This window comes from Marmota marmota, unplaced genomic scaffold (genome assembly GCF_001458135.2).
Source record: "Marmota marmota marmota unplaced genomic scaffold, marMar, whole genome shotgun sequence".
Taxonomy (NCBI): Eukaryota; Metazoa; Chordata; class Mammalia; order Rodentia; family Sciuridae; genus Marmota; species Marmota marmota.
In genome coordinates this window covers 14,481,721-14,507,199 of record NW_026000068.1, presented here as the reverse complement: position 1 = coordinate 14,507,199, position 25,479 = coordinate 14,481,721, and the positions used below count along the sequence as shown (strand labels likewise).

At 39.4% G+C, this 25,479-nt stretch overlaps 1 protein-coding gene across 1 annotated transcript in view; it reads right to left on the bottom strand.

Annotated features, from left to right (window-relative positions):
- The window catches only part of Oxct1 (3-oxoacid CoA-transferase 1), a 136,697-nt gene extending 112,236 nt beyond the window's left edge, over window positions 1–24,461 (bottom strand). Inside the window, exons 1-4 of the mRNA XM_015490474.2 lie at window positions 23,781–24,461; window positions 14,403–14,511; window positions 13,944–14,034; window positions 2,864–2,999 (exon numbers count right to left, since the gene is read on the bottom strand). Coding sequence (XP_015345960.1) covers window positions 2,864–2,999; window positions 13,944–14,034; window positions 14,403–14,511; window positions 23,781–23,858 — 414 coding nt within the window. The 5' untranslated portion in view covers window positions 23,859–24,461. The remainder of the gene's footprint in view (window positions 1–2,863; window positions 3,000–13,943; window positions 14,035–14,402; window positions 14,512–23,780) is intronic.
- Window positions 24,462–25,479: the final 1,018 nt, after the last annotated feature.

Genomic DNA, 25,479 nt, shown 5'->3' with positions numbered 1-25,479 from the left:
ATATATATATATATATATATATATATATATATTACACACACACACACACACTCTATCAGAATACTCTACTTCTCTGTGCAGTTGAGTAAGAGCCTGAGAGTAGAATATTTCTGCAGACGGACCCTCTGCAGGGTACCACCAGGCTCCCACCTTCACTGCATAAAGGAGTCCTAATCCCTACCACTTCATCAACACTTCCTCTTTGGGCTCTTGGGCTGCAAAATAGGATGCAAGCTTAAAAAAAAAAAAAAGAAAAAAAGAAAAGAAAAAAATATTAAGTAAGTTCCTCCCCTTTTATATGACCTGTAATGGTTAATTTGAATTGTCAACTCTATTGGATTAAGAGATGCCAATGATTCAGTGGCTTCTGGGTGTGTCAATCAGGGTGTGTGTAGGAATGACTGAAATGTGGGACAGCCAACTGAAGTGGAGACATCTCCTTCCTAAGCACAGGGAATACCGTCCAATAGGTTGAGGGCTTGGATGGAATAAAAGTTGGAAGAACAAGGAAGCAACATCAGATGCAAACTCAATTCTTCTTGATTGCTGCTGCAATCCTCTGAGAATATCAGATGTTTTTTTCTTCACTCTTCTGAAGCAGACTCTGCCAGTGATTCTCCAGGGAGTTTCCAGAAGCCTTCAGTCTCAGACTAGGGCAGTACCATTGATCCCTCTTATTCTGAGGCTTCAGCCTCTTGGTTTGTGCAGCTACTGGTTCCTCTAGCTCTCCAGCCTGCAGACGGCCATTGTGGACTATCCAGCTTCTGGTCACATAAGCCAATCTAATAAATCCTCTTTTTATTATCATACTTCCTACTGATTCTGTTCCTCCAGAGAACCCTGACATGTCCTCTGACAAACTAGGGTATAATGTAGAAGATACAAAAGGTAACAAAGGTTAATTTTAAATAACTCCACAACCCACAGAATAAAGTATCTCATCCTATAATGTAAAAAGGAGAAGAATATGCCACAGACTGTACTGAGAGCCTCTTAAATTCCTAAGTTGAAGCCCTCACCCTCCCAAAGTGACTATATTTAGAGAATGGGCCCACAAGGAGATAATTAAGGTTGAAAGTGTCATAAATGATCTTATAGGACTAGCGTCCTTATAAGAAGAGACACAGTGAGTTTGCTCATACTCTTATTCGCCCCCTCACCTTGTCACCCGTTGTGAGAGAACTCAGAAAGAAGTTAACCATCACAAGCCAGGAAGAGAGCCATCGCCAGAAGATGAACTTACTGGCACCTTGATCTTGAACCCTCCAGCCTCCCAAACTATGAGAAATAAACTTCTGGTGTTCAAGCCACCTAGATGATGCTATTTGGTTATAGCAGCCTAAACAGACTAGGAAAGCATTCTTTGTCTTTTCACAAAGTTTAAATGGAAATTGAGTAAGAATTGAAAGGGTAAAGTTTCTAAGCTGCTTCTAAACTGCAAAGCCTAAGTTAAAATGTAAAAGACCGGGCATTGTAAAGTTCCTAAGCTGCAAGGCCTGAGTTAAAAAGTGAAGGACTAGGTATTGTTAAATTCCTCTGCTACACCCAGAACCTGAAATTCCTGAGGCAGTTAAGACAACGCCCTACTGGCCATTTAGTTGATTAATAGCCTAGGGCCCTGTGCGATCTTGCACGTAGGCATCACAGGGCCTAAACCAATCAGTTTGAATGTGTACCCCGCTTAGGAGTAACCAATCACCCCCGCCCGACCTGTTCCCACCAATGAATGAACTAATCATGTTTAGGAATTGTTGTTTGATTTTCCCGCGGTGTATGATGATTTGTTAAAGGAGACTGTGATGTATGTAAAGTCCCCGCCCTCCCCAAGAAGTGTACTTAAGCAGTGCTCAGCCCCTGCTCTGGGCTCTGAGCTGCTCTCCCTTCTTGAGTGAGCACGGAGGCCCAGCATGCTGGAATCTCAATAAATCCCCTTCTGCAATTGCATGAGTCAGTCTCTTGGTGGTCTCTTCCTCCGATGCTTCGCCGGACCCTTACAGAATAATGTAGGGAAATGCTATGACAAATAGAGTTCAATGCTATAGGGTGACCAGGTGTGCCTACAATTGCGTAAAACCTCATTTACAAAGAACAGCCCTCCATTCACGCTTTCTCTAGACCAGTATATACCTGATTTAATTACTGAAAAATATTTTTTTAATATTCTGCTACATTACATTATTACCATCGTGGTGAAGTTGGATGTAACAGTCTTTTCAAGTAGAGCAGCAGGTTCCACATCAGAGATGAAGGCAGAACATGTCCAGGTGGAAGACCAGCACAGGTAACTTGTAGACCCCACTTAACCCAGATAGATTCAAAAGACCGCCTCCTTTTATGACAAATTCTTCAATGCATTAGGAGGTGAGGCAGAAAACAAGTGGACACTTGCTAGATAAACCGAGGTAATTGCTTGCTTCTTATTATACCATCAGTCCCCAGGGGACTGGGCTCTGATCTCCATACTTGGTGATGTCATCAGTTTCACCCTCTTCGGGCTTCATTGCTCCTGTGCCTCAGCAAGACCTGATCACTCACAAATTCTAACTCGGTGATTCCTAGAAAATGACTTCTATAGGACAATCCTTGAACCTTTCAGCAAGGCCTATTGCTTGCTTCTGGCACAGGGGACATTATCATTTCAAACCTGGAATTTACCCTGAAACATAGGTATTTCTACCTCCCTCTTCGGTATACAGTGGTATAAAATACTCATCCTCTAGTGATCAATACATCTGACTTATAAACACAATTCCTTGGTTTGGTAAAATAACATATCCTCTGTCTTGTACAAAGAAACTTTTAAGGAGAAAGAGTACACTTTTCAACAAGCTAGCATTGTGAAAGGAGAGCAGCGAAATCTCACCTGAGGTGTCAGCTCCACTTCTAATTCACCAGATAAGAACTGCCGTTCAAATTCGGCATTTTCTCCTACGTAGGAAGAGACCATGCGTTTTATTTGCTTGGATCGAAGTAAAAGACCCAAGCCAAAGTTATCAACCCTAGAAGGAAAACGAAGGTAGCTTAAAATCACAGGAACATCTGACACAACACTGTTATCACATTTTTGTAAAAAGATGGAATTTCATTTATTTGGAGAAAAGGAAATGCTCCTCTGTTAAGGAATGTCATCCAAATTCTCTCTATCCCCTGCCACTCAAAGAAATATGCAGGGTGGCTAGTCTTATTTTACAGTTGAGGAAACTAAAGCTCAAAAGTGGCCCATGGCTATAATCCCAGCGGTTCAGGAGGCTGAGGCAGGAGGATTGCAAGTTCAAAGCCAGGCTCAGCAAAACAAGGTGCTAAGCAGCTCAGTGAGACCCTGTCTCTAAATAAAATACAAAATAGGGTTGGGGATGTGGCTCAGTGGTCGAGTGCCAAAGTTCAATCTTCAGTGTAGTCAAGCGTGGCTGAGTTTAGGCCTGGGTACCAAAAAAAAAAAAAAGGTTTAAGTGACTTTTTCTCCAAAATCTCAGGCAGTAAGGACATAGCCAATATGTAAACCCACATCAATCTTCTACTTTTACTGTATATTTTGTTCTTTCCCTTACCACAAAACGATCCTGGGTTGTAATCAAAGCAAAGAGGTTAATTGGTTTTTGTTCTGTGCTTTGGGGTGGTGAAATACTGACCCCAAAGAAAGATTTAGATGGAGAACCTCCTTCTGTGCAAAAAAGGAAAGAGGGCCATTCTTGTATTTAAGAAATAAAAGAAAGACATACTCATTGAAATATGAACTCAAGTTACAAATAGCTATGGACATTTTTACAGTTTTATAGATATTTTGTTCGAGAACATTTACATACTTGTACATTCTTTACCCCCCCATTAGGAGAGTAATAATAAACAATGAAAAGATTATAGGTAGCAAAAGTAATCCTGTATCTGTTAAATCACATATATTTTTGTTTAATATCTCTATTTTTTTAAAGTTGGAGTTCAATTTATTCTTAGACATGGTGCAGGTGGTTTGGCATTTGTTTTTTTAATTAATTAGGTAAAGGCCTCCTGTTTGTGCATTTCTTCTTTATTTCTATCATCATTTTCAAAGCAAAAATTTCAAGCAAAATCACTATGACAAGAAAGATTTAAACTTGAATAAACATTTCTCCATTTTCAGTCACCTAATCCCTCTCCCCTTAAAAATATCAGAAATATTTTAATCAACTAGAGGAAGGAAACATTTCTAAGATAACAAAGAATACTTGACTTTAAGCTATGAAATTATTTTTAAGGGTGAAATGGTTTTAATGTTGAATATCCCGAGACACCACTACAAACATAAAAAAAGGGCTAAATAACAAAGAAGAAAATGCCAAGTGTTGGCAAGTGTGTAAAACACCAGAACTCTCATATATGCTAAGGAGATTAAAAATCAATACTTCCACTTTGGATTCATAATAGCTGCCATTCTGAAGGGAGTGAGATGAAATCTTAGAGTGGTTTTGATTTGCATTTCTCTAATTGCTAGCGATGATGAACATTTTTTTCATATATTTGCTGATTGACTGTATATCATCTGAGAAGTGTCTGTTCAGGTCCTTGGCCCATTTATTGATTGGGTTATTTATTTTTCTGGCGTTTAACTTTTTGAGTTCTTTATATACCCTAAAGATTAGTGCTCTATCTGATGTGTGAGAGGTAAAAATTTGCTCCCAAAAATGTATATTCACCTCACAGATTGTTTCTTTTGCTGAGAAGAAACTTTTTAGTTTGAATCCATCCCATTTATTGATTCTTAATTTTAATTCTTGAGCCAAAGGAGTCTTATTAAGGAAGTTGGGGCCTAATCCCACATGATGGAGATTAGGACCTACTTTTCTTCTATTAGATGCAGGGTCTCTGGTTTTATTCCTAAATCCTTGATCCATTTTGAGTTGAGTTTTGTACATGGTGAGAGATAGGGGTTTAATTTCATTTTGTTGCATATGGATTTTCAGTTTTCCCAGAACCATTTGTTGAAGAGGCTATCTTTTCTCCAATGCATATTTTTGGCAAGTATTGGCAAGGATGTGGAGAAAAAGGTACACTCATACATTGCTGGTGGGACTGCAAACTAGTACAGCTAATATGGAAAGCAGTATGGCGATTTCTTGGAAGTCTGGGAATGGAACCACCATTTGACCCAGCTATCCCTCTCCTCAATCTATACCCAAAGGACTTAAAAACAGCATACTACAGGAACACAGCCACATCAATGTTTATAGCAGAACAATTCACAATAGCTAAACTGTGAAGCCAACCCAGATGGCCTTCAATAAATGAATGGATAAAAAAAAATGTGGTATATATACACAACGGAATATTATTCAGCAATAAAAGAGAATAAAAATCATGGCATTTGCAGGTAAATGGATGAAGTTAGGGAAGATAATGCTAAATGTAGTTAGCTAATCCCCAAAAACCAAATGCCAAATGTTCTTTGATATAAGGAAGTTGATTCATAGTGGGACAGGGAGAGGGAGCATGGGAGGAATAGACAAACTCTAGATAGGGCAGAGGGGTTGGAGGGGGTATGGGGTTAGAAATGATGGTGGAATGTGATGATCATTATTATCCAAAGTACATGTATGAAGATACAAATTGGTGTGAATATACATCAGAGATATGAAAAATTGTGCTCTATATGTGTAATAAGAATTGTAATGCATTCTGCTGTCATATATAAATAAAAAATAAATACGTCCACTTTGGAAAAACTGTTAAAGGAATCTATTAATGTTGAACATATTCGAATATGTTATGAGCCAGCAAATCCACTCTAGGGTCTGTACCCAATACATCCTTAATGTTTACCAAGAGACAAGATACTCAAAATAGCAACTGTTCATTATGGCTAAAACAGGAGTTTTCCAAATGCCCATTGCAAATAAATAAATAATGGTTTATCTACACAATGAAACACAGTACAGTAATGAGAATGAAGGCTTCATAACCACTAGCAAACAATGCATGAATCTTGGATGATATGTTGAGCAAAAGATGTCAGACACAAAAGGGTACATACTGCATTATTCCTTTAATATTAACTTCAAAATAAGACGAAACTAATGCATGAGATCAGAAGAGAGGATAAAGATTAACTTTGGTAGTGGGAAAGGAGAGCAGTGACCAGCAGGAGCAGGAAGGGGGCTTTCTGGAGAACTGGTCATACCCATTTCTTCATCTGGGTGCTGGTTACATGGACGTGTAGCTGACAAAACTTCATCTACATTTGGGATATGTCCACTTTTCTATATAACTACATACTATACTTCAATAGAGATTTTTTTAAAAGACAGAAATGTAGCCAGGTACAGCAGCTCATGCCTCCACTCCCCGTGACTCAGAAGGCTTAGGCATGAGATCATTAGTTGGAGGACAGCCTGGGCAACTTTGGAAGACCCTGTTTCTAAAATAAAAAAAATAAAAAAGAGCTGGGGAGATATCTCAGTGTTAGAGTACCCCTGAGTTCAATTCCCAAGATTGTAAGAAGAAAAATAGAGACAGAGGAAGAGAAATAAAGTAATAAAGGCCTAAATATCTCCCAGAAACAGAAGTCTTCACTTATTCCCTTCCCAACTCCTTTAGTTCTCTGATGGTTCAGTCCCTATGGAATTTGTGTGGCCTAAAGGATTCATTTACCTAACAATCAGGGCTGGAATGTCAGGCTCTGGGGCTACAACCATGAATAAGGTCTGGTCTTGCACCCTGAATAGCTCTGGGAGTACAGAGGAAGTAAACCTGCAAACCCACCATGACAGCAGAGGGGAACATGCTAAATGTGCGTGAAGTGGTATGAGCACGCTGCAGGCTGAGAACCCCACTGCTGGAGGAGAAACAAGGCAGAAAAAGCCTTACTGAAGGGAAGGCCTTACACAAGAAGGTGGCCCTTAAGGGATAGAAGTAAAAAACACATTTTGAGAGTAGAGTGGAGGAGGCAGTCTGAGGGCAAGAGGCAGCTAGCTGGACATCCTCACCGAGACAATCAGGAAGCGTCAACCTGAACTGGAGGCAGAGGCAGGGCAGCAGGGGTGGGAGAAAGGCCAGGTTGGGGTCTGCCTCATGGGACTTCACCCAGAAGGACACGGAGACCCTGGGAGTAACTTAAAGCAGAAGGATAACAGGATATAGTATTAACTGAAGAGATTCAGAAACAAAAGGCCGAGGGAACAGTTCAAAGGCTTGATGCAGCTCGAACAAGCAATGATGAGCATCTGAACTAACGTAGAGGTTACTGGTGGGAATGAAATAGAAATCAAGAAGTATCTAGGGGAAACTATTCATTCGTAAGACAATTGTTGCACATCCCAATACAGAAGCAGATCCGCTGCAGAGTTCCGACTTTGGCAAAAGAACTCAGTGGGACGGTGCACTGGGGGATAATCTGATGTCACTGGTGATACCCACTTGTTGGACCAGCAAAGGTGCTAAATGTGGCAGGCTGTGTGACAAATCACTGGCATTTCTTCAAACAATCACATTTTCTCCACTTTCACTCCACTATTCATGCCCACAAGTGTGCATCCAAGATCAAATGGTTTCTTCTTAATTCTTAGAATGTATCACTTCCATGTCTCTTAACTCCCTCTATAATCCTGTAGTGTCCAAGTAACAGGTAATTGTCCAGCTTCTATTAAACTTGTTTTTTACTTGTAGCCTTTAAATATTGGAGCTGATGATATTTCACATTACACATGTATATAAACAATAGCTATATCATTTATTATTTATTTCCAACATGTTTCGAACAAAAACTAAAGTCTAAATAACCTAAGTTATTTTCAAGAATGAACTTTGGAGATACGGTAATTCCCTACAGGTTAATAATACACTTATCCACTAGAGGTCGCCAGATCACTGAAGCTTTTCCATCTCCCTGATGCTTGAGCGCGCACACATGCCTTCCAACTATTCTTTATTTACTAATTTCTTCTTTGAACCTACTCCTAATACCTGACTAGGCCCACAGTTCTTGAGGTTAACAATTCTACCCCCCCCCAACTTCCTGTGCCTTCACCATCTCACCTGATGACAGCTCCATCCATACACTTACGTAGCACAAAAGTAATAAACCCATCTAACTTCTGTCTCACATTCTCACCATCAAATCACCAGGAAATCCTGACTCTACCTTCAGTATCTATCCATAACTGGACCATTTCCCACTCTCCTCTGTGCCCTGCACAATAACCTTTCCTGGTTCTGTTCCTGCCCTCTACTATCTATCTACTCATGACGTGGTGGCAAAGTAAGCCCTATAAATACTGAGTGCAACAAACAGACCATGCGCTGCCCAAAGCCTAGCAATGGTGCTCATTTACTCACAGCAGAGCAAAGGTCTCTAGGACTACCTGCTAGCCCCATGTGTTCAAATGCCCTTTTATCTCTGAAAGGTCTCTAGGACTACCTGCTAGCCCCATGTACTCAAATGCCCTTTTATCTCTGGCTTCACTCCTCCCACGCTCCTTTCTGCTTCCTGCTCCACTTCTGCTGCCTCTCCAACAAGTCAGGCATGTTCCCACTGAGGGCTTTTGCACTGGTCTTTCCCTGCCTTAGAAACTCTTCCCCAGGATGTTTGCAGGGCTCTCTCCCCTGCTTATTTCTAGTGTGCTCAAATGTCACCAAACCGAACCCTAAATCCTGCCTCTGCTCTTATGTTCCCAATTCTCTTTATTGGCTCTACTTTTTTTTCTTTTTTCATGGTATACATAACTTTCTAATACACTGGAAAATGTACTTATTCTTCATACTGACTACTTAATGTCTGCCTCTCCCTACTAGAATGGAAAGTGCATGGAGCACGGATCTTGGTCTATTTGTTCACTATTGTAGTCAAGCACCTGCAGAACATAAAGAGAACTATATAAATATTTGTGGAACATTTGCTAAATGAACTTACCGCTCAATTCCACTTTGCTCCTCGTCACTGACTCCTCTCTAACACAAACAAAAACCGAAAGTCACAGTCATTTTCTGTTTGCTGTCTGGATCCATTTTCCAGCTTCAGAATGCTCTGAGCTGGGACAGACCTGCAAACTTCATGAGCCTCCCTTGTCACTGACTTCTAACTGGGCTCAGCCAATGGGAGGCACCACCAGGATGGCTGAAGTGGGTGGTGAAAGAACAAGATGCAGGATTTACCTCTTCCTCACACATTACAGCAAGCTGGACAGCTTGCTACATAAAGCTTTCTTACAAATACCGACAGAGGTTCCTTCCCCCCTTCACTGCTTCTATATCAGGGCTAGTGGTAACACCACTTCTTTTTTACTAAACCCAAGAGTTAGTTTGTTTCTGTTTTTCCTATTTATAAGAAAAAATTTATTGGTGGAATTTAAATTCTTAAATCATGCATGACTTTTGGTATAATGTGAACACCTTGAACAGCAAAAAAAAAAAAATTTAACAACTTTAGTATTCTCTCACCCATTTTGTCTTAGAAAATAACGTAACAAAAGAAAAACTTTTTAAGAGCATCTATCTATATGTACACACACACACACACACACACACACACACACATATAATTGATGATAGACAGATACAGCCAGAAAGATAACTACAGAAAAATAAAGAGACACAGAGATATAATAATTTTCCAAGGAGAATACGTCTGATTTTAATAAATTGAATAGCTTTTTAATTCAGTCAAAAAAGTTATTGATTATCTTTTAAGTAAATCCCCTTACTCATCACACTGCAATCTGATACAATAAAAATGAAGTACACTTAGCAGGGAGGGAGGAGGGAAGAATAGGGGAGATGAAAGAGGATTAAAATCTAATTCCTTGCATGTATGATTTTGTCAAAATGAACCCAAATATGATGTACAATTATACTGCTCTAATAAAAAGAAAAGAAAAAGAGCTGGGGTTATGGCTCAGTGGTAGAGCGCTCACCTAGTATACATGAGGCATTGGGTTCGATCCTCAGCACCACATAAAAATAAATAAGTAATTAAAGGTAGTATGTCCATCTATAACTAAAAAAAAAAAAAAATTAAAAAAAAGAAAGAAAAGAAAAAAAGTTCTCTTTGGTAAACTCCTCAATTGCCCAAGATTGAGAGTACTGATAATCTTATCTGGAGCTGACTAATAAAGTCATAACCATAAAATAACCCATGAAGACACCTCTGGCCCATTTGCATTCTATAGTTTTAAATTTCTGAAACCTCCTCCAAAGTCTACAGTTTCATTCTAGAAACCAGAATATAGTTGGTCATTCACTGACCTGGGAATTTTTCTAACCACTCTCTTTACTTCTGTTTGGCTTTTTACCACATTACATATTTGAATTGGCTCTATTTAAAGATGACCTCTCTGTATTTGTTGATCTTGGCTCTGAGGAACATTGTGTATTTGGCCTTTGCTTTGTTTTTAGATTCACATCCTAGCACAGCAATCAAGCAGTGCCTAAGATGCTTAGCCCAGGCTACCACTGGACCAGATAAAAAGTCAGTTTTCATACCTTGAAAAGTGCTGTTAGATAACTTACAATGAAACTGAATACCTTGTCACATGCATCCCAATTTACAAATCCAGCAAATACATCAGACTCTCATGATAAAAAATGAGTAAGGCAAGTCCCTTTCCTTTAAGAGCTCACACTATAAAAAGAGAAAACATATGTGACCTTTTGGAAATGAGGACTATATGGTTTCTAGTAGAGAAATCTGTATATAAGAGCATCTCACAGCTCTTTGATACTAAACATAATGCTGATGTTAGATTATGCTATCTGCCCTCAGTAGCCAGCATTTTTCTAGAATACCTAAAGAGAAAGATCTGTTTTCCCTGCAGCACAATAAACTGGGGTTTCACACATTTCAGTGGTTAAAAGAAGAAGTCAATAATTCCTTAAAGAGATATACTAATGTAAAGCAAAAAGATAGGGCATGGAATTAATTAATGTGCTGCAAATATACTCCTTTTCTGAATCTGAAATTTAATTTACTGAATTTCATTTTCTGAAATTTCATTAATTGCCAACCCTTGTCAAAATAAAACTCCAATAAAAATAAAGGTGTGGCCATTACCAAACTGTTTTTCTCTTGTTTACTTTTCACTGTAGACATATTTCAATCTCAATTATACAATTTATGCTTACTCTGATAACATCAGAAGTATTAAAAGAAAAAGCTGTATTTGAATATAAGGTTAGTTTATGTCACGGTTTTATGGGACAAGGGAGCCAAGCACAGAAGTTCAAGTACACATTCCAGGAAGCAGTTAATCCTTCCCAGAAAAAAAAAAAAGTCCTGGAGAATGCTCATAATCATCCAAGGTGCCTATTAAGTCCTTCACAGCTGCAGCTGTATCAACAAAAAGGGAAGAAGAGAAACAGCAAAGGGGCCACACACCTCTATCTTTAGGTTCAGAGTCATTGGTACAGAACCAAAAAGTTTATTTAGAGTGAAAGACAGCTAACTGGGCCCTCAAAAAAATCCCTATAGTATAGAACTGACTAGTATAAAACTCTATAGAAGTAATCACAAGTACAAGAACATAATATTGTCAGATAGTACTGATTAGCCTTCCATAAGTAAGAGGGGCTGCCAATGGAGTCATCTACACCACACCCTTCCTGAACTGTAGACTGAAAAAATACTGCGATGAGAAATGAGCACATCTAATAAAACACACCCATTCTTCCACTGGCTCTGTGACTTAACTAGTTGACATGTAGTTTATTGTGAACTTTTGATTCCCACTGGCTTATAACTAAAAATTCTCCAAAAATCAATGAAAATCACATTGTCAATTATTCCTACCTTTTTAATTAACCCATATCAAAGTATTAGTTCAACTAGTGATCCTAAAGAAGGATTTATCTCATCAAGGCTAATAGTTAATACTTCAAACCAAGGTAAATGACATCTTAGGTCAAGTCTCACTGTTTACTAAAAACAACAAAAACAAAAAATCAGGAAGCCTGAGATTTAGAAAGACTTCCACTTCAGGTAGGTCCTTCCATAAGTGAGCTCCTTACAAATGAGAAAATTACTACTTCTAATTCCAAGTTCTTTCTATTTTCCCAACAAGTCAAACCATGTCAATGATTCTCCAGTGAAGCATGACTTAGTTTGCTTCAGTTATCTAACTGAGGGTCAAAGCAAGGTCTTATTGTTATAGACCTCTAGGATTTAACCCCTCCTAATTAAGAGAATCAACTGTCAATAAGGATTTGCAAAGTATCATCTTTGTGTTCAACATCTAGTTTGCATCCAAAATTTATAGTTACACACTAACAGAGAGCATATACCATGATGGTTCTATAAGGGTATATCACTTAGTGACATCACAGGCATCTTAAGTTTGTGTAGGTATATTCTATGATGTCCTCACAATGAATGACATATTTCTCAGGACATCCCTATTAAGCAATGCAGGCCTGTTTATTGACCTATAGTACCCTTTGTAAGCTTGGAGCTATCTGGAAAACCCAACCAAGTATGGATAAACAAAAGTATTTATGGGATGGGAATGTAGTTCAGGGCTATAGCACTTGCCTAGCATATATGAGGCCTTGGGTTCAATCCCTACCACTACAGGAAAAAAAAAAAGAGAGAAAAGTATTTATAACAAATATAAGTCACATCAAAGAGCATGGGAGTTTTCTAAGAAAAAAAAAGTAATCATGAACAAGTTACTTCTCAATTTACAAACGGGTTTCCTATGATACATGAGGGAACTGAACAAATAATCTCTACAATTCTGTCCACCTCAAATATGCCATGACTCAGATTCACAGGCTAAGCAAAGCAGGGAATACAAAACTACTACAAGTAGCAGGATCAGGACATAACATATATCAAATAGGTACAATTTAGTATACCAAGAAAGGGCCAAGCCTCTAAGAGAATTCAGAATAGGCAACATCAGTGAAGACTGGAGGCTTTCTGTACCGGGGTAAGGCTCCCTCAAAGATGTGCAACTTGAGTGAATCCTGAAAAAGGAGGAAGTGCACAGGCAGGGCAGAGGAAAGAGAGGCTCTCTGACAAAACAGCATGAACAAACTCAGAAAAGGAGCCATGAGAACAAATACAGCATCCGTTTTATTCCCTAAGTAATCTGTATTGTTTGTTTTTGAGTGCAGTTATAATAATAGGCTAAATTGTCAATTTGGCTCATTTTTAATATTTTAAATATCTTTAAAGTCTTTCCTTCATAATTGAAAAGGGATGCTTTACTATTTCTGTATACAAATAGATTTTTCTAACAGCTAAATGTACCTAAATGAGCATGACTTTATTAAAATTATGGCTTATCATTAACCATTTTGAAATGGAATCCTACCGCCTTAAGTGCTGGCTACATGTCCTCCATCTTCCATCAAGAACAGCGACATTTTTGTGATTCAGATTTTTTTTTTTTTAGTTGTAGATGAACACAGTATCTTTATTTTATTTATTTATTTTTATGTGGTGCTGAGGATTGAACCCCCAGGGCCTCGCACGTGCTAGGCGAGCACTCTACTGCTGAATCACAACCCCAGCCGATTCACATATTCTTTACATATTCTTTTACATATTATCTAAATAAATGGTGTGTAGTCAAAAGAAATAACTTAAACCAATTTCAAATTGATGTCTACTCTGCTATATAAATAGTAATATACAATAACAAAGTACACAAAGGACCATCTTTAAATTCTGAAGTGCAAGAGTCATTATGAAAATATTTATTCTAACGTCAATAATATATTTTAAATTTAGAAAAATAAAAGCACATCAGACTAAGACAGAAAATCTTAATCTATATATTTATATTATATTTATTATGAAGGATGGTACCAAAAATATTCGGATAAATGTAACCTCCACTCCTGACCCTGTTACACTATGTTTTGATGTTTGGACATACTGCTCTTTGGAGGAAATTTTAATTTCACTGATAAACTCCATCAAAATATTATTAATAACTTCCATTTCTTCCAAGACAATTATTATAAAAATTCATACTTACCCTGCATTATTGCTGATTGCAGTTAATCCTTTAACTCCAGTCTTTAATAAAGCTCCTATAAGATTCTCTGGAATTCCACAGAGCCCAAAACCTACGATGAGCCCAAAAGTAAATAATTTGTGAAGAGAATAATGTTCTTTTAGGGAAATGTGTGTTATTCTTCTTAATAAAAAATTTTAAAAAAGAAAAAAAGGCAAAGCACATTCTCACATCTACCAAGCAAATAACTAGATTCAAATGTTTTGCACCATAATAGAGCCCCAGACTTTCAGGATGGGACATGGTAATAAAGTAAAATACTATATGTGCACAAATAAATAAAAATAGTAAATGAATAATAACTAAGTAATAAAAGAACTGGCATTTCTTATCTACACAGCTTTGACCCTGAGATTTTCTTGCTTCATTAGAAACATAAGGACTAATTACCATGAAAAGGAAAACAGTATTATTACTCACCACCAACCAGAACCGTTGCCCCATCAGGGATATCTTTTACAGCTTCTACTGGATCTGTATAAAATTTGGTATGGCGATGAGTACTAATAGAGAAGTAGCACACACTTCCCTGAAATATTAAAAAAAAAATATTTAAGTGAATAATCTTTTAGATATGCATCTTTACTTGCATATATAGCAATTCAGCTTTTAGATATACAATGAGATAATGCATCATTATGCACAATGAATGCAAAATTTATATATCTTCACTTGTCAATTAAAAATACCCACAGAGTTAAGCTTCTGATCCAATCTTTAGTGCCAGAGAGTGCCTACAATAGGGACAAGTAAAGAACAGTACACAGAATGTCTGGGGTAGCTTGTGGATGTTGTAGAAAAATATCAAAGTATTAGCTACAAGGAAGGCTAGTCACCCTTACACAATGCATGACTTAGTCCTGCTATGAAATGTTGTAGATGGTTTGTCACCTCCAAAATTCATGCTGAGATTTGTTTGGTTCCCAATGTAACAGTGTTGAGAGGTGATGGGAATTTTAAGAGGTGTTTGGATCCTCATGAAAAGATTAATGCTGCTCTTCAGGGACGGGGTCAATTCTCACAGGAGTGAGCTCTCATTCTCACAGGACTGGAGTTGTTACTACAAGAGCAGTTGATATGAAGTAAGATTGCACCTTTGGCTTTGACTCTTCTGCATGCACCAGCTTGCCCTTCCACTTTCTCCTCCAAGTTATGAGGCACCACAAGGCCCTCATCAGAGGCAGTCACCCGGTCCTGGATTTCTAGCCACTGGAACAGTGAGCAAAATAAACTTATTTCCTTTATAAATTAACCAGTCTGGGATATTTTGCTATTGCAACAGAAAATAGGCTAATACAAGTCCTAAATGAGTCATCTAGTGGGCATTCATTGACAATCAGTTATAAACTATATTTTTCTTTGTATTTCATGTATGATATAGACAACTGATATGAGGAAACAGTCTGTGGCAACCAATCACTCATATCCAACATTATTCCTCCTTTACTCTCATCATACAGCAACCTGAAAAGAAAGGGAGGAGAGGGACTAATACCTGAATCTTGATGTCTGCCACCTTAACAAGCCCATCCGAAAGTGCTCATACACATCACTTCCTAAAAACTCGCCAGACAGGGGGGACCAAGTGGTCAAGGACACTGCATAATGAGTGTCTACAGTTCTTTTCTTCCTCTAACAACCATCATTATGAAAAGCAGCAATTAGCACAAAGGACTATTAAAGAGAATTATACTGAGAGAGAAAGTCAGATGAGAAAGAGAACTCAGCGGTCACACACATGACTTCTGTCCCTTTGAACCTCCATTTTGATCAAGGTCAGGTGAGGAGAGTGTATAAATTGGCATGCTGCCCAGACCCAGGAATGTAAGTGGAGGCAGAAGCTGAAGGGAAGTGGCTGGAGCCATAAAGAGTTTTCTATTTTTTTCCCTGTCCTCAAACAGCAAGGAATCATTTCTTCCATTTTAAATGCACACAAACACACCAGTCTTAGAAATTAATTTTAGTCTTAGAAATTAAAAATTTGATAGACTGAATAAACAGGCTACAGGTTGACTGCAAAATAAAGCTGAGAATATCTCCCAGAAAAGAAAGAAAGAAAGAAAGGAAGAAAGGAAGAAAGGAAGAAAGGAAGAAAGAAAGAAAGAAAGAAAGAAAGAAAGAAAGAAAGAAAGAAAGAAAGAAAGAAAGAAAGAAAGAAAGGAAGGAAGAAAGGAAGGAAGGAAGGAAAGAAAAACACAGATATCTAATCCAACCAACTCACTGTATAGGTCCAGTTTCTGAAGCTTAGAAAGATCTTCCAAGAACGGATGCAAAGTTTGGGCCCCCTATCACTGGGTTCTTCTACCACACTATGCTCCTTTTTATGTTTACTGAAAGACTTGATTGTACTCTACTTTTACTTCATTATTTACACACAACAAATCTCTATGAGTATCCTATTTTTTCATCTGTAACTCTTCTGTCATTATGTCTACCTGAGAGTGAATAGTCCAGACCTCAGCAGGAAGGGGAAGAAAAATTTTTAAAAATTTGTCAACATCCAAATGGGGTGGGAAGTGAACCATATTTCTATAGAGGGAGAAACTTGCGTCCCTTAGAGACTAACATGGAAGAAAACTCAGTTCCACCATATACTCAGAGAGGCTTTATAGATTCACCAACAGAAACAAAAACACATAACCACAGACCTGGCAAGAATCCCGTTCCTTTGTTTTCGGCTGAGAACTGGTATTTTCATGACAGTCAGAAATTATCCAGCAGCTTACCCTACTTTTCCCACATAAAAAAAAAAAAACCCTCAGAATTATTTTTAAAAAGATGTAAGTTGGGCTAGAAGTGTATCCAGTGGTGGAGCACTTGTCTAGGATGCTGGAGGCCCTGGGTTCCATCCCCAGCACCTTAAAAGAAAAGAGAATGGAACAAAAATGGTATGATTACATGGATAACCAAAAGTTAAAAGCGGTAAGAGTGGCAAGTCTCCAGGGACTGTGACAAGGGCTCAAGATAATGAAGACCCTACAGGCACTCAAGTGTATTTGTTTTTTCATTATTCATTCAGCTAAGAGTATTTACTGACATCTGTTAGATGTTATATCGACATTTGACATCTATTTACTATTTACCGAGAAACCAACTTTTACTATAATAGTCTTATACTGAAAAAACGAACCATCAAGCCAGACACAATGGCACATGCCTATAATCCCAGCGGCTCAGGAGGCTGAAGCAGGAGGATCACAAGTCCAAAGCCAGCCTTAGCAACTTAGCAAAGTCCTAAGCAACTTGGCAGGACCCTGTCTTTAAATAAAATATATTTAAAAAAAAAAAAAAAGACTGGGGATGTGGACATGGTGGTGCATGCCTATGATCCTAGCAAGTTAGGAGGCTGAGGCAGGAGGATCACAAGTTCAAAGCCAGCCTCAGCAATTTAGCAAAGGCCCTAAGCAACTTAGTGAGACCCTGTCTCAAAATAAAAAACAAAAAGGCCAAGGATGTGGCTCAGTGGTTAATCCCTGGGTTCAATCCCTGATACCAAAACAAAACAAAACTAACCACCTAGTTTGGGAGACATTGTAAACCAGAAGATTACATTCCTAGGATGAAAATAATCTTGTGTCAAGACCCAGCATAGTCACAACTGTATAGACCAGAGCAAATTACTTTTTTTCTTCACTTTTTTATTTTTGATTTTTTAGAGCATTATAATTAGACATAATATTAGGGTTCATTTTGATATAAATATACAAGCATGAAATATAATTTGCTCCAGTTCAGTCCCTAGTACTTCTCCTTTCCATCCACTCTCCCTCCCCCTGTTTTCTTTTCTCTACTGTACTGGTAAAGTCATTTTTCACTGGGACTAAAATTTCAAGTTGACAGTAATTTTCTTTAGCACACTGAAAATGTAATAGACTTTCTCCTTGTACTGAGTGGTTGTAGCTATCAGTTGCCATTCTAACTGTTGCTCTTTTATGTTTTCAGTCTTCTTTCTAACTGATTTTAATTTTTTCTGTCTCTTAGGTCATCTCTACTTTCACTAGTTATATCTAAGCATTTTGCTTTTAATTTATATATTGCTTCAGTGGTGTGGATCAAATCCAGGGCCTTATGCAGGCTAAGCAAGTGCTCTGAGCTATATTCACAGGTCTTGGTATTTACTTATTTAAAATTTTTTTTCTAGCATTAGATTCATTGTTTAGATTTGTAGATTTATGCCTTAAATCAGCTTTGAAAAATGCTGTCGAAAACTTTCTTTTTGTTATTTATTTTTTGCTATACATAACATTAGGATTTATTTGGACATAATCACAAAAGCATGGAATATAACTGGCTCTAATTCAGTCCCCCACACTTACCCTCCCCTCCCCACTCCACTGATACTTCTGTAACTTATTTATAGTTTTTCTTTTAATTAGTGTCTTGTGGATATACTTAAGTTGAGACTCACTGTGGTCTATTCATGTATATATATATAATGAAAATTCATTTCACTGTTCTTCCCTTATCCCATCCCTCCTTCCTCCCCTTAATTCCTTTGTCTACTTAACTGATCTTTCCTCTGTTTTGATGGAATTCCCTCTTCCTTTTGTTTTTTTTTTCTTTCTTTCTCACCCCCTACTTCCCATTTTGGATTAGCTTCAACATACAGAGAAAACATTCAACGTTTAACTTTTTAGGACTAGCTTATTTCACTTAGCATGATAGTCTCCAGTTCCATCCATTTACTAGCAAATACTGTAAGTTCATTCTTGTTTATGGTTAAGTAATACACCATTTTGTGTGTGTGTGTGTGTGTGTGTGCGCGCCTCACATTTTCTGTATCCATTCATATACTGAAGAGCACCTATGTTGGTTGCATAGATCAGCTAATAAATTGTGTTGCTATAAACAGTGATGTAGCTGTATTCCCATAGTATGCTGATTTTAAATCTTTTGGATATATACAAAGGAGTGGGTGTCTGGGTCATATGGTAGTTCCATTCCTCGCTTGTCTGTTTGTTTGTTTGTTGTACTGGGGATTGAACCCAGGGGTGCTTAACCACTGAGCCACATCCCTAACCCTTTTTGTTTTTTATTTTGACACAGGGTCTCACTAAGTTTGTTGGGGTCTTGCCAAGTTGCTGAGGCTGGCTTTGAACTTGCAATCCTCCTGCCTCAGCCTCCCAAGTTACAGACATGTGCCATCACACCCAGCCCATTCCTAGTTTTTTGAGGAATCTCCATACTACTTTCCAGAATAGTTGCACTAATCTGCAGTCCCACCAACAATGTATGAGTGTACCTTTTTTGCATATTCTCACCAGCATATATGAAATCTGACCCCTATCACCCCTACACAAACTCAACTCAAAGTGTATCACAGACCTAAGAATTATAGCAGAAACTGTGTACCTGACAGAAGAAAATGTAGGCCTAACACACCAGCATGTTGACATAAGAACTGACTTCCTTAACAATACTCCCAAAGCATAAGAAGTAAAATAAAAAATCAATAAGAGGGATGGCATCAAAGTAAAAAGCTTCTTCACAGCAAAGGAAACATTTAAGAGTATGAAGAGAGAGCCTATAGAATAGGAAAAGATCCTTGCCACCAGCTCCTCATAAAGGGAATTAATATTCAGAATACACAAAGACTCAAAAAACTTGACGCCAAAAAAACCAATAACTCAATAAATGGCCAAAAGAACTAAACAGACACTTCTCAAAAAGAAGAAATACAAATGGCCAACAAATACATGAAAAAATGTTCACCATCTCTAGCAATTAGGAAAATGCAAATCAAAACTACATTGAGATTTCATTTCACTCCTCTCAGAATGGCAATGATCAAGAATATAAATTAGGGCTGGGGCTGTAGCTCAGCAGCAGAGTGCGTGCCTAGCTTGCATGAGGCACCTGGTTCAACCTCAGCACCACATAAAAATAAACAAATACCATAAAGGTATTGTGTCCACCTACAACTACAGAAAAATTTTTAAAAAGAATATTAATTACTTTTTTTGAGGGGGTATAGGGAGAACTTGATTTTACAAAAAGATGATAATTGTGTCGCATGGATTGAGTGAGGTTAAGTTAAGAATATATACAGAAGTTCTGTGCCTGGAGAACACAAGATACCCAGATGTTAACTTCCTTTGGGGAATGCCACCTTTTCTCCATTCCCCACCAAGAGAGGAACATTAACTTGTTATTTATTGTAGTTTAATATAATTTTTAACCTTGCCACTCTGCCTTACACACACACACATGCATCACTGATTACACACAATATTTTTAATGTGATCCATAACACAGTAAATTAATCCATGTTATCTTTGTTAAGCATTAAAGAAAAAAAAATGGGTCCTAGCTTTGAGATCACTTTAACTTCCTCCCTTGCCCTCCTTTCCCCTCCTCTCCTCTCTTCTCCTTTATCTGGAGGAAAGGTCTTGCTGTTGTTGCCCAGGCTAGTAGTCTGGAACTTCTGATCTCAAGCGATTTCTCCCACCTCAGCCTCCTGAGTAACTGGGACTACAAGTGTGCACCTCTGCACCCAGGAACATGTTCATTTTATTTTTCATCAAGTCTGGGAGTCTGGATATTCAGAGATGGCTGGGCAAGACAGCAGTGCGAATGCAGGCAGTGGGGCAAAGAGGAAGCAGAAGGACTGGGCTGGGTGTGCCACTGAAGCTCTTCAAGACAGAAATCTGCTTAGAGCAGCTCCTTGGAGGAGGGTTTTAGGTTTGTTCTCTCCACTGATTTCCTCCCTTGCTCCCATTCTCCACCCACACTCCCTGTGAGTGAAGAAATATCTGTGTCAGTGCCAACACCTTCTAAATTAGGCTACATGGAAAGAATCTGTTTGATATAACATCTACCTTTTTTTTAGATAACCAAATTCAAAGAGCAGCTTTAAGCTCCTTCTAAACTAACCTCTCCCTTCTAGGATATTTTATATGTGAATACAATGATGTTAAAAATAAAAAAAAAAATTAAAAAAAAAAACAACATGTACCAGCTGCTACCAAAAAAAATAAACAACCTTCAAGTTTGCTGAGACTACTCAAAAGAATAAAGAATGAAATGCACAGTTTTGACATCTATTTATTCTGGGGATGATATTTTTCACTCAGGTCTTCTTTCATGTTCACCGAAAGCATTTCATTTTGCTTTCTCACTCTCCTGCCTTCAGCAGAATGCAACACTATTGTGAGCACTAGTTTCTGTTATTACAATTGAGGGAGGGAAATAATGATAAATGAATGATGCAGTGGAAGAAATGATCAAAATTTTTATAGTGAAAGACTTTTTCTGCATAATCTACTTCTTCTTTTAACATCTTCTCCACCTTCACCCTTGATCCTTTTCTTCAAATTCTTACTCCTAACTTCCCAATCCTACTTTACCATTGAGCCTAACTTTCATCTAATTATCAGGACTTCTTAATCCATAATCTTCCTTTCCAACCATTTCCACCATTATCTCTCTCAATTCCATGTCTCTTTTTCTTGTCCTTCAGCACTCCAGAATTTAGTGAAAAATGCACTTCTTTTTGATGATCTCTCACTGAAAATACACAAATCATGTAACTTTTTTATTCTTAAACATATATCTTCATGATACACCCAGGTGATACTAATCTTGACACGTTACTATCAAATCATGAAACAGAAAGAATGACCTTGACCACTTCAGCATCAGAGTTTGTTAAGCAGAAATAGGAAGGGGAGGCCCTCAGAAAGAGGTAAAGAGAACCATGTTAGAAGGAAAAGGCAATAATATGTGGGTGGATATGCCACACCTACAGGCTTGCCAGGGGGAGCATGGCATCACTGCCAAGGGAAGGTAATGTGTGTTGAATGCAAACAAGGGGGCCCCACCCAAAACCTACTAAATTTGAAACTCTGGAGGAGGGCACAAAAACCTGTTTTACAAAGGCTCCAGGAAATCTTACTGCATGCTCAAGTTCAGAGACATTGCACTTGCCCACCACTTGCCCCCTGTTATTAAGAAAAAAAAAATTAACTATCTCATTGAACCTGTTAGTTATGTTTAGCAGAAAAACTCTCAAGGTTAATATTTAAGTTGCTTGCAGGGTTCTCTCATCCATGCATTAAACATGTGTTAAATGTCTGGTTTTTGCAGAGTAGTAATGTTGAGGGAGATAGAGAATTAGGCAGACAGTAGATCCCAAAGTTAAACAAGTACACAGGTATTAGAGTTTAACAGAAATGGAAGATGGGATTTAGATGCTAACTATGCAGTAAAAGCCCTCAATGCAATGAGTGGGGGGTGGGGAGATATTCTGGAAGGCAGGAGTTGGACCTAATCACATAGGAAAGGTGAAAGCTTTAATTCTGATATAAATTTTCAGTAAGGTATAGCAAAACTAAAATTGTAGCTCATCCATCTAAAAAAGGTTTGCTGGGTTTGGGAAATGGTTTAATGATTATACTCAAGGTGAGAAAAACTGGAAGTGAGTAAATAATAGACAAACAAGTGATTGCCAAAAGAGGGAATGGTACTGACCTTGATTCAAGGGTATCCCTGTGTCCTGGATTTTGCATCAGCTTTAGCACTAGCAGTAAGATGACTGAAGGTCAAGTTCCCTTTTAAGTCATGCTTTATATATCCAAAGCTACCTGCAATTACCCAAATGCCTTCTAAAAGTAATTGATTTAATGATGTGATCCAGTTCTAAATCATTCCTTCTTACAAAAGATTAGTTCTGAATTTTCTCGAATTGGATGCAGGAAAGGGATAAGCCATAAGGTGAGCTGGGAGTTCTGAGCATGCAGGGTGATCGCACACCATGTGCAAGATACAGTACTATCAAGCTTTGAGCTATTATTCAATGTGTTACTAAGGAAAACTTCCGTCTTCCCGTTCAAGGAAAAGATTCCTGAGGTTTACTTAAGTGACCAAGGTAAAGTCACCCTCCTGGACCTGGCGTTCTGGTCCAGTAATTGGCTCCTAGTACTCCAGACACGAATCTCACAAGACCATGGGCTTATAGAAGGGGACAGACAGTGCACAGGGCAAAAACATATCAACCGCTGTTGACACTGTCTCCAGATACCAACCACTTGGTGGAGAATTGTCAGTTAAGGGTTGAGGTTTTCAAAGAGCTTTGAAAACAAAAAAGTTCATAATCCAGATCCCAGAAATCTCCAAAGAAGTGGCATCTGCGCCTGCAGATAATATGCGAGTCTCAGCCAGACCTCAACTGGATTCCCCGCTTGGCCCGCTAGACGCCCAGCAAGCGCTCCAGTCCGGGTTCCCTTTTCCACCGCTGCGGTGCGGCACAGCCATATAGGGAAGGCGGGATGGAGAAAGGCATTCCACCCCCGCCGCTCCCAGCATCCGCCCACTTGGCTGTGAACTTGAGCCAGCGGAGGCTAGCCGGGTCCCGGTTCTGGGCCTCTAGAGGTGCCTAAACCCCGAGAAGATCCTCTAGAAGGAGTGTAAACCTACCCCTACTGCCTTCACCCTTCACTCTGTAAATTGGCACCCCCCTCGCGCGGTGGCAGCCGCCCAGAGGACTAGAGGCAGCGCGTTGGAGACGCACGCCGGGAGGGAAGCGGGCAAGCCCCGAAGGGAGCGGCGGCGCTGCCCAGCTTCCTCCCGCCCCTTGTCAGCCTTTCCGCGCGCGCTGCTTGGTGTCATCTCCCCCAACCAAGGAAGCGGATGCAGAACCAAGCAAAGGCGGTAATCCCAAGAGGCGGCGAGGACAGAAACCCTTCTCGCGCAGGGCACCGCGCAGCAGATGCAGGGTGGGGATGGGCAGAGGAGAAATCGCCGGCACCGATTCGTCCGCGTCCTTCCCGCGCGTGGCCTTCCTCTTCACCGGCAATTTACCTTGGACCAGGCGCCTCCGGAGCTGCGGGTGGAGGCGCAGAGCCGTAGCCCGCAGGAGAGGAGTTTGATAGCCGCCATCTTCGGGTTCCGCTGCGGGAGGACTTAGCAGGCTGGAGCGCGCGTGAGAGTGTGCAAACGCTGGTTGCCGGGGCTGCCGCGGAGTCACGGGAAAGAAGAAGGGAAGGCCCGCGGGGGGCGGGCTGGAGGCTCGACCACGCGTCGATTACGTCCTCTGGGCCTCCTGCGCGTCGCCTCCCATTGCCGGCTGCCGACTATCAGAGAAGTGAGGCTGGGAGGGGCCTCAGCCCAGAGTGGAGACTTGCACAGTCTGCGCGGGTCGAAGGGAAGGGCCCGGGGTCCCGGTGCATTTGAGGCAGCGGTGTTGACGTTCACTTGCTGCCGCAGTCCTTAGGTCAGCGCTTTAGCTTTGAGTGGACGCTGGTGTCTGCTTTCCTGTGGGTCCAGGATAAGACTTGGCCCAGGTTTCCAGCTTGCCCTCGAGACACCTGCAGCTACTCAACCGCCTGGACAGTCTTACCATTTTAATATTTCTCAGCCCCTTTTCACCACTAATTGCCCTGGCTTGTGCAAAGTAAGTTTGCTCTGGGAACAAGTTGTCAGGAGATGTGACCAGGCAGACCTTCAGAAGGACAAGATTATAACTGGGCCCTTGTTCCCCATTATCCAAGTCTGCATGTTTTAAGATCTTTCTGGCAGTAGAGCCCCAGCAATCCAGAGAGACATAACAGATGCAGACATAGAGGTGTGTGTCCCTTTGATTGACCTTAACCTGTTACATAACTCTCCTAAACTCTCCTGTATTCTCAGGTATAAATTAGAATTGCTTTATAATACTCAAACTGTCAAAGGTTTATATGAGGTCATTCATGCAAAGCTTCTGTTACATTGTGAGCACAAAGTAAATGTTAGGCATCATACTCAATTTATTCCAATTACAATGGTTGATTGGCATGGCACAAACATACTCTCCAAATCTTATCTTTTGACCAGTTCCTTAAGGGCATGCGCCAAGTCTGTTTTCTTCAGAACCACCTATGCATTCAGCAGAATGGAAAGATCAGGTGGAAGCTCCATAAACTGTTTATGGGATTAAAAGCTGACCAAGTCCTGAGAATATGGCTGTTAATTTTGAACATTTTGCAAACACACGAGAAAATCAAATGAGACTAGCTTCCTTGGGAAAATATACCAAGAACAATGAACAATCCAGTTTAAAAATAGAGTCTGTCCATATAAGCATTTTATGCTATTCTTTTAACTATGAACTCTTTTTCCTTGTGAATATTATGGTTTTAATCAAAATCAATCTGGGAATGAAAAACCAAGTTCAACTATCCATTTAAATTGGAGAAAATAACAGTAGTGTTGGGTATTTCAACACATTTTCAATTAATTGTATTAAGAGGAAATTCAAAAATTAGAACTGAAGTTGCATAATTAGTCCTAATACAGCATATAGCAGCTATTGTAATGCAATTTACAGGTTGTGAAAAAGCTAAAATTCCAAATGAGTCTGCTTTTCCAATTTTCCCTTCCACAGGCACATGAAATGGAAAAAAAAAAAAAAAAAACCATTGGCAATTCTCTCCACCATCATATGACTTGCTCTTGGCTGGTCTCACTCCATTGCTTCTGGCTGAGGAAGACACATATTTAAATCTGTATTCTGTATAACTAA